The 22,599-nt window shown below is 33.8% G+C and overlaps 1 protein-coding gene and 1 long non-coding RNA gene across 3 annotated transcripts; one reads left to right on the top strand and one right to left on the bottom strand.

The window, feature by feature from the left end:
- Window positions 1-421: 421 nt before the first annotated feature.
- On the bottom strand, window positions 422-21,357 carry LOC143468857 (mitogen-activated protein kinase kinase kinase 4-like). 2 transcript variants are annotated; one of them, XM_076966307.1, is made up of 34 exons: window positions 21,123-21,357; window positions 16,221-16,341; window positions 15,710-15,779; window positions 15,432-15,486; window positions 15,098-15,205; window positions 12,925-13,028; window positions 12,631-12,736; window positions 11,789-11,921; window positions 11,569-11,611; window positions 11,031-11,295; window positions 10,794-10,880; window positions 10,405-10,554; window positions 10,047-10,200; window positions 9,721-9,764; window positions 9,419-9,591; window positions 8,561-8,704; window positions 8,278-8,373; window positions 8,064-8,188; window positions 7,799-7,890; window positions 7,561-7,625; window positions 6,920-7,109; window positions 6,446-6,553; window positions 5,399-5,543; window positions 5,146-5,261; window positions 4,920-5,051; window positions 4,726-4,816; window positions 4,414-4,551; window positions 4,109-4,269; window positions 3,443-3,567; window positions 3,096-3,247; window positions 2,811-2,953; window positions 2,618-2,707; window positions 2,170-2,346; window positions 422-2,073 (listed from the first exon to the last, which is right to left on the bottom strand). In XM_076966307.1, exons 1-34 carry the CDS (start codon window positions 21,264-21,266, stop codon window positions 2,038-2,040), a joined length of 4,083 nt encoding a protein of 1,360 aa, XP_076822422.1. In that variant the 5' UTR covers window positions 21,267-21,357; the 3' UTR covers window positions 422-2,037. The 2 variants fall into 2 exon arrangements, with proteins under 2 accessions (XP_076822422.1, XP_076822423.1); XM_076966308.1 differs by having other exon boundaries at window positions 10,405-10,551.
- Window positions 14,199-15,088, top strand: LOC143468858 (uncharacterized). Its single transcript, XR_013119031.1, has 2 exons — window positions 14,199-14,430; window positions 14,535-15,088. It is a non-coding gene; the product is annotated as an uncharacterized LOC143468858 (long non-coding RNA).
- Window positions 21,358-22,599: the final 1,242 nt, after the last annotated feature.

The raw sequence follows: 22,599 nt of genomic DNA, 5'->3' as shown, positions 1-22,599 counted from the left end.
GGTTGTAAATGTGGATATCAGTTTAAAACCGAGCCTATATAGTACATTCTTCTCAAACGTTGTCAGCTTTTAAGTTTTGCTTTAAACATCTAAAATTACTACGGAATATGAATATGTGGTGTTTTCAACCAGATTACTCTACCCCTATAACTTATTGTCAAAAGTATCAGCAGCATAAGAAAAGGTTGGTAGCGTGCTGAGATGTTTTCCTCGCCGACAACAGGTAGTTACAAAAGTACCTGATAAACTCACCAGACCTGATCACAATCTTTTGAAACAGAACCTAAAAACTCGGAGACCATTCAGCCAGCATTACAATAAGAGACAATATTTGCCGAGACCAGTCATATTATTTATCGGCAACGAGCCCTTTGATAAAAGTAGTCTTAAGCGGAAATGGATTCGAATCAAAAGGTCATCATTGGTTTTACCGATTCTATTTAACAGTCAGCAATACCTCCCCAAATACCTACGCACGAATGAAATGTTAATGTTTCAACCTAACCAAATAAAACTATACAACACAATTTGCAACAAGTAGAGTTTTTTGGTCTGAGCTATAAGATACAGAATTACAGATATATGGTTAGGTTGAAATGGTCTGGATATAATCGAGAACGAAATCAATTGGCAGTAAGCGTCACCATAGTTACAGTAGTAGGATAAAGTTTCCGATACCACATCTCTCATGTCAATCACAGCACTTCAAATAAAACGTAGTAACAATACTTTAAGTTAAGAAATGTCGTATGATGAAACGAAATATATATTTTGGCACAAACCTTTAGATGTAACATCGGCTTAAAAAAAATTGAACGCAAAAAAAACAACACGGATAAGATTCAATTATACTCAATTGCTTTTAAAATTTATAACTCAGACTCACTGTATGCTGCTTGATATTTACTTTCACTGAATTACGCAGTTAAATGGTTAGCGAGACCGTGGGCATAAATTTTCGTACATCTCATAGTCCCGAGGTGGCGCTAACAAGCCCATCGGTGTATGCAGCCAATCGGTTTTTGCAACGACATGTTGCTTGAAAAATGCAACATGGTCAACAAGCAGGGTCCTAGTCACCAGTACTGTGCAAATGCAATACAATAAAGTCACTGAAAAATCTGGCAAATTCACCATTAACGTATCAAAACTAACAGATTTGGCAAGAGCTTAAGAATTACGCAATTAAAATGATTGTTGCACAAGAAATATCACTATTTACTGTACATTGTCGATGATTTGACGACGCGAGTAAACACAATCGTTATATACTTGAATCTATTCCAGCAACAAATGTTTAATCCTACACATGCTTTTTTTTATAAGAATATAATAATTAGTGAAATAGATTGAGTTTTGTTTAGCAGTTTGATTTCGAAGCTCAAATTCTGCTAAATGTATGTCTAACCTAACATATTTAAATTATCGATTGCATAAAGAAAGTTATATATAAGATTAAATAACGCAATGCAACAATACTAAAATCACTACCAAAACGATATGAAAATAATTGGCAGAAAGTTAGGTCTTTGCACAAACAAAGAACAAAGATAGCCTTGCGCTTGTGAATAAACATGGCTGGTTACTAAGCTTAGCATATGCTTATATTTTCACAAATTCACACTGGATATCCTTATAGAAACAATGCACTTTGAAAATGTTCCTTCCTTGGTCTTCAGTCCAAAATGAGCAGAATAGGTAAAACCTAGCGGTTTTGCATATACACACAGTCACAGAGGCAATGTTTCAAACCACTTTTTACACATTGTACTATCTCAATGATATGCAGTATCCTGTAATTAGAATATGCAGTGTTTCAAGCGTTTCTTCATCGATTAGTTTCATAATTCACGAAAAACAACCAAAAACCTTCTAGGAACGAATTCAACAACTGTATTAGCAAAACTTGCAGTCACGATAGCCTTTCAACCTTCTGACTTCGTCGTTATTGTCTTGATTTATAAACGCCTTCTTGAACTTCAGCACATGTTTTGGCGCTTCCACTGTGCCAGGGACCAAAACACAAGGTCAGTCGTCTTAGACCTTGGTCTTGGAGTAATCAGGAAGGGCAACCTGAGATTTTTTACAATAATAAGTAAGCATTCAGAAGTGGTAGTTTTAATAAAGATATTCTTAAATTTAGAAAAAATTCTCATCACGGCCCCTCACCTTTACAAATGGATGAGATTGAAGCGATTGAATATTCCACCTCCGCGATGGATCCTCCTCCAAACAGTGCAAGATGAAAGACTTTCCATCCTCACTGATATTTGCAGGAATGGTTGGCTTTGAACCCATTCCGACCTTATACAGGATCTGGAATGGTTCGTGATCATGCCAGGGCCTCTGGTGATATATAAAACAGGATATGTGAGAATTAAGATAATGTATTGCTACAATTTTTAAATATTTAGTTCATTTACCAACAAAGCAAGTAGAACTATAAAATCTATATGCATCAGTGGTTTGGAATAAGCTTTTAGTAAATTGAAATGTTACAAAAATGAATTTTGACATTATTGTCAGGCTGTGAATGCCCCATAAAGTTTCACTGTTCCTTTTGAAACCTTGACTATCCGAAGTTTTAACATCTTCAGTAATATCTTGTCTTCCCTACCTTTCCAGTTGTCATTTCAATCACAACACATCCAACGCTCCACACATCTGCTGCCCTTCCATACCCTCTGTTTTCAACAGAGTTAAATACCTAAAGTAAAAAAAGAAAGACGTCGAATATCCGAAACAAAAACTGTGTAGAAGTCGTTAAAAGCACAAAAGTAGTTAGTTAATGAAGCAAAAGCACGAATCACCTCGGGGGCTGTGTATGCGGCAGTTGTACCACGATGAGCGACGATTTCTCCACCAAGAGTCTGCGTTCGATTCATCAAACGAACTGCACTTCCAAAATCACCAAGTTTCAATAAACCGTTTGATGTTAAAAATATGTTGCTACCTGGGTTGATAAAATAACAAAACGATTTACTCAGTGTAGCTTTATAAACCATAAGCAAACGGACAAAAGTTAATAGTGGGGCTGGAAGGAGTATTAAGATATACTGTCAGTCAAAACGTTGTCTGCTGTTAAATTAAACCACCTTTTATATCCCGATGGACTACACCATTCTGATGCAATATGGACACTGCTGTCACCAGTTGTACAGTGTATAGCTGTATCAAAGCCTCGGATAATCCGATCTTACACAATTCTTCAAGTGTCCCAGCGTCACAATATTCCATAAATAAATATCTTTAAAGTTGCAACGTGATTAATTTAAAAATAGTCGTAAGTTGAATACGAACACAAAAAGTGCCCTAGTAACATCATTTTTACTGACTAAAAGCCCTCTTTGGCCAAGACAAACATGCAAAAGATTTGAAATGTATGAAATCCGATGATTTTATAATCAATCCTTTAAAAAAAGAAAGTAAAAACAAGACATACAGTTGGTCTCTGTGAAGTTCAATTCCATAATATTTCACTAAATTTGGATGAGTGATGCCTTCAAAATTAGTAATTTCATCCAATGCTTCCTTCATTTGATGCTCGTCGTTTGCTTGAAATGATATCTACAAAGATTAGCAAACGAAATTGTTCTAGGGCATGTAGTTTAATAGGAACAGAAGATTATCGGTTTTAAAAAAATAAACAAAATGTAATTAACAACTAAAATGTACACTAGTAGGTGATAAATCAAGTTTTTATAAGTTAGAAATCAAAATTAAGCCGTCTAACTTCTAAAAATACGGAAGAATGTTATAAGCAAAAAAAATTTATTCTTTCAAACATAATCAGTTTTTCTTATACAGTGAGTGATGTTTATTTAAAAATTTTATGAAAAGGGTAATTTTAGAAATCCCTGAAATATGAATCGCGTGACCATAACCAAGTTTTCAGGTGAGAGGTGTTACCATAATAATATTCAGACAAAGTTTTATGACGAGTGAATTAAAATTTAAAAAATTTCACATAAAACTAGTTTTTGGGAAAATCCCGCAACTGTAAATCACGTGACTTCACACAAAAAGAAGAAAATACACAAAAAGTATAGTAATAAACTTAATAACATTACAACAATAATTCCATTAAATTAATACAAGTTGTTTAAACCTCTTTCATTGCAACTATCTTTCCAGAAGTCAAATTGACGCAAGTGTACACTTTACCAAATGAACCTGCACCAATCTGGTTGCCACGTTGCCATTGAAAGTCTATGGATCTTAAGGTTATTTGCTCCAAAGATGGATTTCTAGGAGTTTCAACAACTTGACCTATAAAATGTAACAGCAAATCTTGATATAGTCTTAAGCTATGCTAATAATGTGAAATATTATGACATCACTTTTTGAATTAACTATTTGGTATCAAAAATTCAAAAAATATTAAGCACCAAACTTTTCACCAAATATCCATACCTATTTTTCCTTCATCAAGTCTCTTTTCATCAATTTCCAAGTCCATGTCACGAATAGCAAAACGCATTTTTTCTATTGGTAACATGTTAAAATCATCATCAAGGTCTATATCCGGATCTTGTGACAAGTTGTGTGTATCTGTAACTCAAGGCATCAAACTTTTTGACAAGAGAAAAATATAATCATTCGCAAAAATTACTTTGGTTTTAACATGCTTACAAAACTTCAAACACAAAAGATGCCATCTCTAAAACAAAGGAAAACATTGTTAAAAATACGCGTCATCATGCAATAGATTTCTATTAAACTAACCTGTGTTCCCACTACCTTTTTCATCTTTGGACGAATGAGAGCTCAAGGATCGATATATAGTTGCATCAGGACATTCACGAACACTTTGAGTCTAAATATACAGGCAAAATCAGTATATTTGCAATGCAATAGTTCAGAAAGAGAATGGTCTTAATTTTCTGAATTTAAAGCGATAGTTAGCCGCATTAACTCACTTTTGCCTTATGTGGTTGAGAGCCAATCAGATGGTCTAGGAAATTTTGTATGAGTAATTTGAAATCACCATACTCTTCATTACTTAAACCCTTGATGAGGTCAAGATTTAGGTTGGCTAAAAAATGAAGCCCCTAAAACACATATTAAAAAATGAGAATGGATTGGTAGTGATCGTTTAAAAACCAGTTAAATGTCACTTATTCAGCTTGAGCGTGGCCAAACTACCGAGTTTGCCCAACGAGGTTTCTTTCCAGTCCCACGAGGTAAGCACTCCATCACATAATTCATCCAGGATTTCATGTATGTTAACTGAATTCGTTCCATGGAAATGCGGTGATGACCTATACCATGATTCAACAAACATACAGGGCCCAATGCAGAAGTAAAACTAGAGCTGAACACAATCTCTAGCAGTCTAATGACAGCAAATATTTTCTATGAGATAATGGCTGGATAACAACATTAAACTATTGCTTACCGCAAAGGAGTTTAGTTGCTTCTTTTAGACATTCAAAACCAATATTAAAATTTTTTTGAACAATGCGAGATATCTCTGGCAGCAAATCTTCTCCTTCATGAAAGGATATGTCGCCTTCAGCTTGGTTACAGAGCAATCTGCTCATCTGCAAGAGTGCTTTTGATTAGCCATTAATAAGAAAAGCAAGAACAACAGAAACACAGATAGAGGATCCCTAAACGAAATAACATAATTGTAACTTCGTCTCAAACCTCACCACTGTGCTCAGCTTATTCTGCAGTTGCACCTACCATTATTTTTGAAATTACTCCTTCTGATTTGCTTATTACTAAAACCGGGTATATTTATCAATTACCATTGATTTGGTCCTTCAAGTTGGGGGTTGTGTGTGAGAAATTTCTATCAGAAAACTATTGCTTCTATCATGTTGGATCACACAGTGAATAAGAACCAGTTTTCTAGTAGTATGATTGTGTGAATATTCCTGATGAAATTCGTTGTACAGAAACCAGGAATGGGAAAAACTCTTTACTAGAATCACAAAATACTCACTTGCTACAGCACTGTCAAATCTGTCTTGTTATATGGATGGCTTGGAGCGCAGTGGACAAGACGAGGATTGATACCTTTCATAACAATTGCCCTAGGAAGATGTGCTGCACTTTTGACTGAGAAGATCTTAAACTAAACATTGCCTAAAAAAACTTCCAACGCCTGACAAAAGTGAAGTTTCCTTGAACAAACTTTGTGAATGCCGGAGAACAGCATATCATAACATTACTGAGATTGACCCTACCTGGCTGATCAAATACAATATGGGAAAGGATGATGATGACTGAGCTGGACTAAATACATGGCGTGCAGTACAGAACGGAACCAGATGGCACCCAAAGTTAATACGTCTCACAAGAGACGAAAAAGGCTACTGACTATTGATTTGCATTTAGCTGCGAAACTTAAAGAATACTAGTCGCAATACTTCTGAACTGAGAAATCACTAGTCTTTGCATAACTGATATAAAGTGAATTAAGGTAGTGCGCTATTACCACATCAATTTGCTGGGTCAAAAGTTGAGAGTACTCAAGAACTGTTTGATTCAGTTGCTCCATTGATGACTGGACTTTTTGATGTGGACCAGTTTGAGGAATAGACACCTAAAAAGATGTTTTGACCATCAGGATCTGTTACAGAATCTTTATTGTGCTAATTAACATGTAAATTCAAGCTTTCACCACCAATTTTATTCATTTTATACTTTTTTTATGTAGTGTAAGTTTTTTTGGTTTCATATGTGATGATAAACAAGGCATTGTGTACATGGAGTACAAAACATCCGAAAATTGTTCCATACAAAATTTTTCAGGAATAAAATAAATGCATTTCATACACAACTAAAAAACATTTCTTCACCCAAGTAAATAACAAACTACTCTAAAAAACAAAAAATATTTCCAAATTTAGCATAAATATTCAAAACCACAAGAATTACTGAAATATACCACTGAGCTCTATGTATCTACCTCTATGTATTTGCCAAACAACTTTAAAATATTTCTTCTTTTTCGACCCATGTCAATACCATTTTGTGATAAAAGCATCACATCATGCGGAATAGAAAGGTCTTTGCACAGTAAATCACAGACATCCATATCAATTTCTAAAAGATCAGCTTCATCTAAGCAAACAGTGGGTCCCGACCATGGCTTTATCCTACAAGCACATTTATACTGTGGGTAGAAAAAATTATATACCTGTATCATACGATACAGTTATATTTTAACCTGAATTAGTACTTCTACTGCTAAATCTACTACAAATCAGCAAACTAAAAATAAGCATAACTAATTAAAGATGAGAGGTGATTTTTTTTGATACCAGAAAGGGCTGCTAATTATAAATCAGGAAAACTAGTTAGAAGCTTTTTGATGAGGATTAATGGAAATACAAGCAAACTTGATTAATCTTAAAGCTTTGACATAAATAAAAGCAATTTTGTAAGAAGAAAAAGATAAAATAGGAAAAGTTTATGGAAAATTAGTTATTTGTCAAAGGAAAACTACTGCAAATCAACTTGTGTTTTACGTAAACTGTTGGTAAACATCAGGGCTAAAATCAATAAGATTACTATCATATCATATACATATAATTTGCACACACATACCTACAGCATGCTGCATGCTTGGTAGTTTTACCACTACATTGTGGCGTTTCATTATGCTTTTTGATCTGAAAGATGTTAAATTAAAACATTTGAAAATCATTGCTAACAAATAGTCAAACTACTCAAGTGAACTGTAGATACCAACTTTAAGCATACGTAGGAGAAAGGGCAATTTGCAATGGTCCATCTAATTTGCGTTAATTAAACAAAATAAATTAAGAAACATGTCATAACATACCATGCTATGTTGATTTTCACGCACAACCAGAAATGAGTATGAACAAATGAAATCAGAATTTTCAGCAGCCAGTAATATATTGCAGCAGGAAACTGTACTTGAAAAACAGTGTAATGTATACCAGGAAATTAGACTAAATATTATGAAATTTCACAAGAGTAACTTGTGGCTAATCTAGAGTAACTACGATGCAAATGGTATATGCTAAAACAAAAGTAGTACAGTAACAAACACAAAAACTAAGAAAAATTCACAACTTTTGCACCTAATTGTTTCAATAAATTTAGTTTTTCGGCATTGCTTTTAAAAGAAAGTGGGGACTGCACGTTGTTCAACTTGCTTTTAATAGAACTCTCAAAGGCAAAAAGCATGAAATTTTCAGGATGAAACCTAAAAATTAAAAAAATTGGAATTTAGAAATATATCAAATACTTACATAAACAAATGATATTAGTATAAAATCTAAGAGGTAATGTTACCCAGCAGATAGCTGATAGTTTGATTTCCACGAAATATCAACTTTTGTGAAGCCATTCTTCTCCATTGTCTTGAGTAACCCACAATAAGAGCAAGTTCTGCAAGTTAGTAATTTAAAATAAACTGTAGCATCAGTGAAAGTAAAAACATCCTTGAAACCATCTAACCAAGGAAATCATTTTATCCATTATCTACTGTTAATTAAGGAGTCAGTTAAATGTAAAAAGAGCAATATACCTACAAAACGATGATGAATACTTGTGTTAATTGACAAAAAAAACTTACAATTTTCGTTTCTTGTGATGGCTCTTTGTTTCACGTATAAAGCTAAACCCAACAGAAGATTCCAGATCTTTTCTCAAACATTTTCCAAAACTAATTGCATTGCCTGATCTTTCTTGCACTTCTTCAAACAGATCTCTCACAGCCCTTACAAAATGTGTAAATTTTTTCGCTACTGCTTGTGTTAGTAATAGCTTTGAAACCAATGTTCCTATCATGTTCTGCGCTTCAATGCATCCACACACGTTTTGCATGAAGCACTTGAGAAAAATTTAGGAATGCACAAGGTACAGTGATAAGCCATAACCTGAACACCCTAAACTCAAGCAACATGAAATCCAAATCTTTCTACAAAAATTTTGCCCCTGAAACCAAATTTTGCTTAGAACCCGATCATAATCAACAACTAAAGGCGTAAATGAACTGCTCCTAACAAGTATTCTTTCATTGAAAATATGTATTGCTGTACAACATGCTGTATTACTATTAATGTTTACTTTGGGCGTAAATCAGGCCATTTACTACCCTAAAATATTGTTTTTTTCAGAGTTAACATGAGTATTTTTGATATTCTCGAAATAAATGCTTTTTAAACAGTTTCTTATGGGAAACATTGCTTAAGAAGTTGCACTTTTCAGAACTCAAATAATGATCTATGAAAATAAAACACATTCAAACTTTCACAAATAAATTATTGTTCAATAAAAACACAACAATATGAAATCCCACTCAGCTTATACATTTGCACCAAAGCTGAACATTCTTAAATACTTAATCAGTTTATGACATAGCAAGTAAATCTGTTTTGAAGGAAAATCTATTTTATCCTAGGATATAAATGAAGGTGCAATGCTTGCTTACCTTCCTAATTCAAACACATATCTTCTGTTAAAATCAACAGGATCAACATTAAGCAATGGTGCAGATTTTGAAAAATGCAAAACCGGTCTGTCATCCACATCGAAAATAGATGAATGGCGACGGGCAATGTGTGGGCTTTCAGATCTTTGCCGATGAAACCACAACACACCAGCCTATGATGCACAAACAAAAAATCTCAGCCAGCTACATTTCATTAACCGAAGAACAGATGCAAAGTTTAATATTGCCATTTACAGTCCAGATAAAATGCTAAAAGTAGGACATCTAATATTTTATCTTGCCTGAGGTGAAGTGGGTGATTTAATTTCTTTTCCAAATTTCTGAGCTAAAATAACAAGCAATCATCATTATGTACAGTGTTTTTCATACTTACTGACCACTTGCAATTAACATGCTAGTAAAAGAAGTATACCAGCAAAAGTGATAGTAGTTAACTTTTTTTGACAAGGTCTGATAAGAATTTGTTGGAAACAATGATCAGCAAAAATGATAAGCAGTCCAACCGTTTGCATAATTGTTTTATGCATAGTTGGACATCAAGAAACAAGAAAACTATCAAAATGACAAATTTCAGTACAATTCGTAATTTGCACCAAACAATGAACACCTTCAAATAAAGTATCTTCATCAATTTTCGACTGAATAATAGCCAATGAGGCAGTTTCCAAGAAGTTTTTTGTAGCCTCAAAGACCTTTCTGCAGACCTCTATCATCTTGCACGCACAGGGAACATACGACATCACATCAATTTTTACTGATATCTACGGTAAATAAAGGAATGAATTTGAAATCAACAAGGATGGTAACTCCAAAAACTTGATTAACTCATATTGCAAGCAACTTTTGGCCAAGAAAAAGCACGATTTGCACTAAGTTGCGTTAATAACACTTGTGACTTGTCATATGACTGCGTTGATATGTAAACTAATTTTATATAACGGTTCTTTTATAACAGTGGCAGTTACCATTTTGGCAAAATTCCATTCGGTGGTAAGGTTTTCAATAAAGGCTCGTGGGGCGTGAGGGAGGCCTGTTAGTTGTGCCAAGATCCATAATTCCACAAACTCCATATAAGTTTCAAATAGGTACAGTAAATCACGTTTAAATGGTGCCTTCTAAAACATATTCTCAAGTTAAGTAGGTTTGTTTACAAGATAACACGGTCAATACTTGTGCAACAACAAATATGTTTACAATAGACAGTTACTTTAAATTTTAAAATCTTTCTAAAAATTATTGCCTTGTCTTGTATTGCTTTTAGCAGGTTCCCAGGCCTGGTCAAATAATTAATTAGAATTAAACAGGCGATATGTTCTATGCAAAATACACCATTTATAACTATTAAAAAGCTCACCTTAGTTGGACATTTACGGTCAACTTGAACTGGAATTATGCGAAACATTTGATGAATGGAATGTATTAAAAGTGAGCAATGAATAACCTGCAACAAAAAATTAGAGGCTGAAATTTTCAATTAATGCAAAATGTCATGCAGAAAGTTTTCTTTTGCATTTGTTTCCAAAAATCACCTGTCAAAAAAAACAAGCAAAGCAGACAAGGTGTATATTACACTGTTATAAATATGACCTACCTCCTTGCATTCACAGACTACTTGCTGAACAGTCAATAAACTGGTTCTTGATCCACAATGTTGTCGACAGGCTTGTGCCTGCTCTAAACGAATTACAAGACATTTTCCAACAATGGCAAAAATGATATCAAGAACAAATGCATGAAGAGGCTGAATATCAGGCAAACCATGAAATTCAACAATCTCAATTGAAGATTCATGATGAAGGTCAAAGTTCAAGGTTGGATAAAACTCGTGAATGTCTTTAACAAGTGACTGCCATTGACTGAAAATAAAATGTAAACCATACATAGAAAAACTATTTTTAAGAAACTTACATCTTTCTTAAATCTTTTCCTAAATCACATTGTCATTAAGTGATAACTTGTTTGTTAACTTAATTATAAAAAAAGTTAAACAATTTTCCTTGCATGGTTGTGTAAAATCTGGCATTGATATATCAGAGAGAAATATATGTCACCATTTAAAGTGCTGATAGTCAGCCAAATTTAAAACTAATCAGTGAAATAAAACTTGGAATATTTAAAAATCGGCTTACTTAAAGGTCGTTGAACAACACTGATGAAATTTTTCAGAAAGCTCTAAACATGTAAAGATAGATAAGCATTATATAAATAATGTACAGCACAGGAATACTGATCATGTACAGCATACAGAGTATCAATAATAATGCAAACAGTTCTAGCCTTAATGTTCACATCAGCAATTTGAATGGTTTGTGAAAGTTGCACATATAAAGCTTTCTAGGGGATACTTACCAGGTTGATAACAGGTTTTCTTTTCAAATTTTTCTACAATTTCATGAGACTTTACCATGCAGCCTAAGAATCTTTTAAGTAGAAGCAACAATATCTCTTGCACCTTATATTGTCTCAAGGAAGACTCAGTCATCTATAGCATTAACAACGGTATGAGAACATGTTTGATCATTTATCTTGAAAACATATTATAAATGTTTTACTAATTAATAGTCCATTGTCGTGCCAATTAAAAAATACTTTTGGACATTCTTCATATTATTTGATAACATGGTGTTAGCTTGTGGAAAGTTAAATTTTTTCAGATTTAATTTTGGGCTTCAAACTATGAGTGATAGGCAAAGTAGAGTGAAGATTTAAGAGGATCATGCAAAAACATATAGGTATTTTACTACCATAGCCTACATACCAACAAGATAAGTTATTAAATAGACAACTTTATTAGTTTATTTAATAAACAACGTATATTAGTCCTTCTATGAAATAGAATTATCTAATAAGCGAATAAGCATTACTAAAATCATGTAGCCCAAAACAATAACATGAACGCGATACCATATAATGGTAGTAAACTGGTGGCAGTAAACTAACACCATCTTATTTCTGCTTGCTGCACCTACTGTTCATGTATAAATATCATCAAATACAGCCCCAAATTAGTGAATTCAGTGTCTATGATATTTATTAATTTTGCAGAACATTAATATGATATATTGCCTATTTGGCCATCTCAAGTTTTTTTTTTCAAGAAAATTGATTTTATCTTAATTTCACAAATCTAACTTAGTGAAGGACATGAGCTTAGACATACACATAAGCTTTGCATGAATATTTGTCACTACCTTTCCAATAGCATCCATTATTTCATCTATAGTAGCTGGCAATTTTAAAGGTGCCAAAATGACACTTTTTGAAGGTAGATAATTGCAAATATCCTCATTTATACATCTGCAAAATGTCTTATTTTAATAAAAATAAAAACTATTTATGAATATTTATAAATTCATTAAAAATAAAAATTCAGTTTCATTAGAATTTTATTGTTTAAAAATTTATCAGGACTGCATATCTTATTAGATGATCTCAAATTTTTGCTATGTTAAATACAAACAGTTCGTTATAAATACTTTACTCACGAAAATTGATACTGATCATGTGGAAATCCCAGCATTCGTAATATTGTAGAAAAGCAATGCACCAACTCTGTACTTATATTGAACCAAATACACAACGATTTCAGCTTAAAACAAAATATACAAAAACATTCTAAAAAGATACCTTATATGGGTTAAGAGCAACTCTGACAACTCAATAGACCAGAATACAGTCTAAAGTCAGAAGAAAATTCAAAAATAAGTTGATCATAAATCAAAGAAGAGTTTAGAATCAGTAAGCATACTTGAGAAACAATTTTTCAATAATATGTAGTAGGGATGAGCCGCGAGGAAGATTATTCGGGTTCGTGCGAACCCAAATATCATGAAGGTCGACACGAACGAATCCCGAATCTATTCGCATTAGAACCAAACAATAAAATTTCATCCAAAATTTGTCAAGTCTTGCTTGTAACATGATGTAATCGATAAACAAATCGCTTTCTTTCGAAAAATAGTGTCTAAAAACGATTGAAAAAGCAAAATCATTAGGAAAACGACCTTCATTGTAAGTACTGCATACTCTAGTTTAGCTTTGTCGGGAAACTAGATCATAATTTTTAACAAAAGTCAGTAAATTTATAAGTAATATTGTATTTGGGTTCGCCATTGTTGGTATTCGTGTTCGCCCGAATCTTCCATAAACGTGATATTCAGCGAATCTATTCGGGTTTTGGGTTCGTCTCGGCCCATCCCTAATATGTAGTGGTTAAGCAATTATTGTTGAAATAATATTGCACAGTTGCTGTTATTTATGACAGGCGGTGACAATTATGCCATTATACTGTGAAGTTAACATGCTTGATGGATGACATTTGAAACAACTATGGCAGTAGTTGTTGAGTGGCTAAGCCTTAGACAGAAAAACAACTCTACAAATAGGCGACTGTTTGCAGCTGAAATTTATTTTCGGCATTTAAGTGTCACAGGTACATAAACTACTTGCAAATTCCTACGTCAGCCAGCGTTATGAAGAATGGCAAATTTGAGTATGCTGAAAAGGCATGAACTGCCATTTCAATGACTCTTAATTGCCAGATAGTAAATCTACTGCACAACAAATGCCCTACCAAGTGCAATAAAAATTGAAAACCCATATAGCACTGCCTAGTGGCAGAGCAGCTAGAGGGCAAAGCAAAGGTCGTCGGCTTAATGGAGGAGCAATTAGCATGTCTGGCTCGTAAATTTGCAAACCTCTCTTCGATCTGCAGTGGTAATCTTTACCATAGTAATGCCATTGGGCAAGGTATGAACAATGCTTGCTCTTGTTCACTGGTCATGGTGAACAGTTCAAGCATTAGCATTACCATATAAACAGAAACTGTGTCAATTGAAAAATGCACAAAAACTAAGTAACTAGGACTCGCAAGGAGGAACCGTGAAGAGACTTTGCCGAGTTTATGTCGAGCAAATACTTTCCTCAGGCCAAAAATAAAAATTCAAACAACATACTTAGAAAGTGCTGCTGACTTTCTAGATTCTTGTAAGGTAATACAATTTTTGTAATGAGACAACAAATAATAAAAGGTTATTACAGAAAAATAAAAAAACAAATAAAAAAGTATAAATAAAAAGTGTTGTTTTTATTATAGGAAGGGATAATAATTGACAATGGCTTCACAGCTCAGTGTTTTACAAATATCTGGAATCAACTGCATCAGTGCACAAATGATTAACGCAAAGCTGACCTGCATCTATGACAACATGAACAAAAAATTTTGTTTAATTTCATTTATCTTAGTGCATATACAAATCAGCAAAAAGCGATTGACCAACGTTTTGTCTTGGTTTTGCTACATAGGAGTTCAGTTATTCTGTCTCAACTGCTTCTTCTTGAAAGCAAATGTGTCTGTTAAGTTGTTACACCCTGGATGTAAAATGAGTGCATGTTTTGAGCTTTAGATGGAGGTGAGATTTGAATTGTTTGAATCGATTGTTTGAAAGATGAACACTGTAATCACTCAACAACAGCACTTTTCATTATCAAGCATCGTATATGTGTTGCTCAAAGGCATTACTGCTGTGTATCGAATAAAAGCCTGCAGTAACCCAAAACTCTAACTGCTCTGTTATTAAGCTGACAGAAGTTTGAACTGAATGTATACTGTAACATCTTTGTAACAAATACAGTTGTTTTAATATTCTTTATGCATACCTTGTTTTGAAAATTAGGGTTTTGATAGATTGGAAAGCCCAGACCAACACTCTGTGAGCATGAAAACAGTAGTTCAGCATACGAAACTTTTTCCAACATCTCGTACACCTAGGGTTCATATATTTATTTACAGATTTTATTTATTTTATCCAGATCATTACACCGCAAAATAAAACTTAATTTTTAAATAGTTAAAAAACAACAAAAATAGTGAGAAACACTTTGCTCTGCTGTGGAGATAAAGAAGAGCTACCCTCGATGTCAAGGATGCTATTTAACGGAGAAGGAGAGATAGGGAAATTATAGACAATTTTTATAAAAAGAAACAATTCACCTCTTGTGAAGCTTTGCGATGGTTTTCTAAGTAACTATCTGACAATCGAGAAACACTAAAACACAATTACGCATTTATTACTTAACAAGACACCAATACTGTACTGTTGTTTAGTAGCTGTACACTTAAGTTATGAGTATTCATGAAAAAAAGCAGAAAAAACTTTTAAAAATTAAGAACAAAATCAAAATCATATATTGGTTGCAATATATTGTAAAAATGACGAAATAATCTGACAAGCTCAAAAATATTTGTGAAAACTGAAGAAATAAATTTACCTTCTCCTTAGAAAAAATTCAAACTCAGAGCTAACATGCTGGTGTGAGATATCTTCCTGTGGAAAATTCTCTGACAAAAAAAAAATAATTTTAAAAATAAAATTGATTTTACCATTTTTAATACTACACAGTATGCAGTTAAAACTTGCATTGTTATTAAACAATAATTAATTTTGAATGATAAGATTAACAATAACATTTAAAAGTTTGCTAATTCATACAGCACATGAAGTGATGCTGAAAAGGAATACCAATCTATGAAAAAAATCATTAAAATTCCAAACATAGCACAACAGTAATAAACTAGCTAAGGTAACTAAAATGAACTAAACACCAGTACCTAGAGTTCTATATTTAAATAACACTTAAATGTCAAAAAACATTGTCTAAGCCAATAACTTTCAAAATAATCAAAAGTTGTCAAAAAAAAAAATTAAATAAAAAACAAAAAAAATAAAACTAAAGCTAACACTTTTGAAAAGAAAACTAAAAAACTTCAGCAAAAATATACCTTGTAAATTTCCTTCAAAATGATAATCTTGAATTGTATTTATAAGATTAGGAATAAATGACTGGCGCTTTTCCACAAGCCATGTGTCTTGATCACCAACGGAGCGATTATTTTGCCATGCCTATTGTAACATAAAACCATGCCAAAATTTGTCAGATACCATTAGAAAATATATTAGTATAGTACCGTAGATGTAAACTAAACACATTAATTATTTCATATAAAATAGTTTTAAAGGGAATCATATAATGTAGTAGACATAATGTCAATAAGATTGCTTTCTAGGAGTAGATCAGTAATATTGCTATATGTAGATTATATAGAATAAGGAAGTAAAAAAGAATTCATTTAAAGGCAGGGCATGAAAAAATGATTGACTGGAATTTTTGCAAAACATCCGGCTGACAATCACAGCCAAAGTACTTCAGACAGCGTGCTATTGGCCAGATTTTATATGATAACTTCCCAATTCTAAATGTCGACGACAATGTTGGGTCCAACGATGTTTCACAATTGGCTTCCATGCAATACTGAATTGCAGGTAGATAAACTTTAGCGCTAAACAAAACAGTCACACAATTTTGCAAAAACTACACAGTGCTACTAAGCCTTTGTAGTAACAAAGTCTTTCAAGGGACAGTGATAGGCACGATAAGAAAACTATTCAAACCACTTGTATTAAATTTAAATTCAATGCAGAAATTAATCAGGTAAAAGTATTAATACAAAGCTGGCAAAATTAAAGCAACTAAAGAACGCGAAATAACTTGTTGTCAAGATAAATTCTACAATGTAATTGTTACACAACAAAAAAGTTGTTTTAAACAAATGTGACAAGTGTAATGATCCAGGGCTGGAGTTAATATCGCGAAAACATGCTTTTACCCAAAAGACATTGAAAAGTTCATTTACTTAGAAAGCACATCACACTTGTTTCGCATTTTATTGTGAATTAATAGCACTTAGTAATTAACTAAACCTATGCATCAACCACAAATCACATGTTTTTTGTGCCCAAGACGTGAACAAGAGCACGTACTTTGCATGTGTAGCTACAGCAGCTAAGTTTCTACAAAGTGGAAGGAAAAGATCTTACTTTTCTCCATTTCGATTATTAATGACAATTGAATTACCTGATCCACTTTAAGTAAGAACATTTTTCCATGCTGGCTAATGTGGCATTACTGTAAATCCTACAAGGCTGTTCAATAGTTTTGTTAAAGTAGTTTTTTCAGTAATTGTAACAGTTCTAAATACAAATTTGGCATAAAATGCATTCTACGTTTTCTACAATTTCTACGACGTGTAATGCCACAATGAACTTACTATATTTTGTTACTGACAATCCTTACTTTGCAAAACACAGGTTTTAAAATAGGAAGAGATAAAGAGCCGTATTTTTTAGGCAATGACATAACAATGTGCTTATATATTTTTTACTTTAAAAAAGCAACAGTAGATTGCTCCACCACATGAGTTGAACTAGGTAATAGTGACAGTGAAGAATAGAAAGGCGACGCAAGAAACGGTACTATGACACTTTATCGAAAGACACTTTATCGAACGACACTTTATCGAACGACAGCTGATCGAAACGACAGCTGATCGAACGACTCGTTATCGAACGACAGTTAATCGAACCGACAGTTGATCGAACGACACTTTATCGAACCGACAGCTGATCGAACGACACTTTATCGAACCGACAGTTGATCAAACCGACAGTTGATCGAACGACACTTTATCGAACCGACAGTTCAAGCAAGATTTTTACGTGTTTCTCAAACATTGAGACAATAAGCCATTGTGATGTGCGGTCTTTGTAATGGTGTACATTAATGAATTATGATGTATATACCGCTGGTGCTCTCCCTAAAGCAACATAATTAAAGCGGATGATACAGCGAAAGCGCGTATGTCCAGAAGGAAACGGCTTGATGGATGAACTCCGCGTGACACCGAGGGGAGAAGCCTTCGTTGTCGAGGAAGACGATGAGAACGAATTCTATATGTTTGCGTCTCAAAAGAATCTGGATATACTGAACAACTGCGCTAATTGGTTTTGTGACGGTACATTTGATGTTGCCCCACTTGGATACCAGCTGTACACGATACACGCGCTGGTCGATGAAAATCGCACGGTGCCACTCGTATACACCGTTACCGAGAACTTCGCATAAAATGCTTCCAGGCACTGGCATTCGTTCCGCCTGAAGACGTTGTACAACGGTTCGAGGACTTCCTGGCCACGTTCAGTGACGACGATGAGCAGCACTTGTCTGAATACATTGACTATTTCGAAACTACTTGGATTGGACGATTGTGTCGCAGGAATCGTCGTCAACCTCTATTTCCTATCCGGTGTTGGAATGTCTTCCACCGGGTTCAAGATGACCTTCCACGAACGAATAATAGTATTGAAGGATGGCACAATGCGTTCAGCAAGCGTGTCTCAACATCCCATCCGACGCTACGCAGACTCGTCAAAAAAATTAAGCGGGAACAAGGTTCCAACGAAATGTTAATTGAGCAATTGAGTGTTGGAATTGCTGGCCCACCTCGGAAGAAGCGCTACGACGCTGTCAACCAACGGCTGAAGAGCATAGTAGAAAATTATGACTCAACGAATATTGACATAAAAAGTTATCTTCGAGCAATTGCACACAACTTGTAATTAAATGAATGCGATTGAAATGTGCACTTCGTCAGTTGTCGTGCTTTTAACAGTGCATATCGTCAGTTGTTTCGATAAATTGTGGATCTTTTAACCCTATCCTAACCAGGCTCGCGAGTTTACTAAAAAAACTAGGTGTGGCCAACCCCTTATACACATTTGCAATCGTTAATTACTAGAAAACTATGCGTCGTAGACTGATGAGATTTTTACAGGTTAGTAGAAACATCATCTGGCTTCCTGTATACATCATAATTGTAAAACTAAAGAACGTGAATTTAGTGTAAATTAGGTATTTCTAAAAGTGACACATTTCTAGAAATTCTTCTTGTTACGCCGCGCCCCCGCTGTGAGAAGAGAACGAAAGAGAATAGCTAGTCAAGTTATTGGTGCGTAAATGAGTAAACGAAAACGTTACGCTTCAATGCGGAGAGAGCAAAATTATATAAATATCACAATATCTCAAAAATTACAAAATCCAACTTTATCAAACAAACATGGACAGATTTCTACAGCAAACAATGCAACTGTACGCCACGTTTTGCTATGACTGTGTGCGGGAGAAGCAACAGTCGATTCGATCAACTGTCGCTTTGATCAGTTGTCGGTTCGATAAAGTGTTGTTTGATCAACTGTCGGTTCGATAAAGTGTCGTTCGATCAACTGTCGTTTCGATCAGCTGTCGTTTCGATCAGCTGTCGTTCGATTAAGTGTCGTTCGATAAACTGTCGTTCGATTAAGTGTCGTTCGATAAAGTGTCTTTCGATTAGGTGTCGCGTCACGGCAAGAAACAAACTGTTGCACTGTTTGATCTTGTGTCAACCTTTCATGTAACGTAGCTGTGCACGGTGCACATTTACCTTCTTTTTAGTGCTGCAAAAACAAAGCTATGTGTAGCTGAAGCAAATTATATCAATGAGGGTAAGCACATTGCGGATAGCCATAGCCAGACAAAATAGTGAATGATAAACAATCTCACTAGGCAATATAAAGACTTAGTAGTTTGCATTTAAAAGGTATTCTCGTGCAATAACAACCATCTGTTGTTTTTTTTTTTGAGCAACAAACATTCATTGTATACGCTCAAGAGTTAGCCCCTGTTTGGTAAAAAAACTTTACCACATTTAAAAAACTTGTTAACTTATTTTTTTATGATAGATTACAGATATAACTTTTGATCTGGTTTCTTATCATTGCCAACATCATTTTTTGCTTTGAATTTCATGCGCTGCACGGTACACCACACACGCAGCACACAACACACGTCAAGAATTTAAGGAGACAAATGAGCTCAAAAAAGAAAACAATTACGTTGGGGGAACAAAAACACATTCAACGTCCTGTTGCCTCGTTATTGAGTTAAACGTTAAATTTTTCAGTGGTCAATGTGTTGCTATATGAAATTGCAAGACATTTACACAAAATTTAATGCATAAATTCAAAAAATTTAAGGAACCAAAAAGTAAAATGCAACCAGTTTTGTTTATCACCAAATTATCCAAAATTGTTTATGCAAACGTTTTATTTTATTTTTTTAATTGTGCAAGAAAAGTGTTTAATGAAAACATTGCGAATACTACATTTTACTTAAAATTACCATCCATAAGAAAGAAACCATTCAGTTTTAGTTGTTCCAAAGTAACTTTGAGTCAGTTAATTGCATAACTAACAATAAAAACACGGCTTTCAATTTTTCGGAAGCACTAAATGCGTATGACATACTGTGTTCATCCATACAACATTTATTAGAATAAAAGTAATGATTAAAAAATATCTTAAAAAATATACTGCATTTTCCAAACTTTAGCACCTATGAAGGTGTACATGCAGATAAAATGGTAATTATGATGATGTCACTTATAAAAGCAACGAAAATGCAACACCATGCCCAGCTTGAACATTATTTTATAACATATTTTTCACATAATTTGTTTACAATAAAGGGGGCTGTAATATTAATTCCACCAACCAAATAATATCATTACTGGAACATCAACATCATCACAAATCATCATCACAAAATTGAAAAAGGCTAAAAAAATATTGAGTTAACAATTAAGATATGTGAGCTTATCCTTTTTATTTAACTGTTTGAGCCATTTTAAACTTGTTCCAATTATGGAATTATACTGTCAATCATATTAAAACACATTCCCACAATAAACTATAAGGGGCACCGAATGTAGCCTCCCACATCCATATATATGCAAGATTACAAGTAATCTCACCTGTAGTTCTAACCAAATCATTTTGTTCCAGTGACACCGAAAATTATCAGATGCTAAATCAGGAAATGGTTTCTCATTTTCAGTTCGTCCAGTAACTAGAATACGCAATCCATGAAAGTATTTCGAACGATCTGATGAATCCATGGAAATTCTTGAGCTTTGCTAATTCTTGAGAGAGATACATGCAGTACAATACTCAAATATTCATAATGGGGTAAGGTATTTCTATAATACAAAATTTAAAAACACTTTATACTGAGGTAATAACAAATAAACAAGAGAATGGCAGTACAATACATGCTAAATCAGCCACATATGATGCATAAAGTTTCTGGCAACTTCATAACTCTGGTCACATGGTGCATTTGAGGCACCATATAAAGATAACCAGACAACGAAACTAAAATTTTTTTCCAGTATCTTCAGCTCAACAAGCTTTTTGCTCAATATCAAGTAAGAAATGAAAATCCAACTACAGTTTCTGTAGCCATCAAACATTTTGCAATGTCTTTTTTAATGAACATATGTCGTGTAAAAATAGATTAGACACAATTCTTGTCTCCTATCTGTAACAATGAAGTTTGCAAAAATTATTACGATACATTTTTTGTAATTAAAATATGTTTGATGATAAAATTCTGTATTTTTACTATATTTAACACTTCTGTTTAGAAGTCTTTTATGAGACTTTTAAAATTTAAATGCACTCCATCCAACATTGCATAATACTTTACACATTGTACATAATTGTGAGAGGAGAGAAAGAAGAAAGTTTGTTAAAAGGTCTAATAAATGGTCATTGTGAGTTTTTTTGTTGGCCCCTGTTAACAGAACAACAACCCTTTATAACAGGGGTGCCCAACCTTTTTGGTCCCAAGATTTACTTTTCTGGTAGTCAAACTTCCGCAATCTACCAGTTTAGTGTCATATCGCAACTCCACACATATTGTTTTTAGTGTTTCTTCCAATATCTTACAGTTTGCTAATCTCACACGTTTTCAAATCACCCAAACATAAACTTGTAATGGCAGTTCGCCTGCTTGGGCACTCCTGCTTTATAACGTCTCCGTATCACAGCAGTGCAGCTATCCATATTGTGTAAAGTTTTTGTTGATATCTAGGCAATCCAATCTTAGATAGACAGCATTTAAAGTGTCATATAAAATAATTGAAGAGGGCAAATGAGTAACTTTTTCTGGTTCCAAGAGGAAACCCTATGCAGCACACTGAGTAAAAAATTTAAGGTTTGTTTATGAAATGTTTGCAGTTAGCTAAATTATTACAAATCTATTGAAAACATATGCACCAGAGGAAGGTATGTTAAAAAGTTTATTTTAACATGGAAGCAGTTGTTGACAAATGTCTATTTGCAAAAAAGGTAAGGTCCTAAAGTCTAGAGTAGCAGCAATTCTGTAAATGCATTAAAATGAAAAATCGGAAAATTCAGAGTAAGCTAAAAGTTCTTATTGTCATAGTA

The sequence above is a fragment of the Clavelina lepadiformis genome, chromosome 8, assembly GCF_947623445.1.
Source record: "Clavelina lepadiformis chromosome 8, kaClaLepa1.1, whole genome shotgun sequence".
NCBI classification, from domain to species: domain Eukaryota; kingdom Metazoa; phylum Chordata; class Ascidiacea; order Aplousobranchia; family Clavelinidae; genus Clavelina; species Clavelina lepadiformis.
Note: the sequence above shows the minus strand (reverse complement) of the source record. Positions and strands in the feature narration are given on the sequence as shown.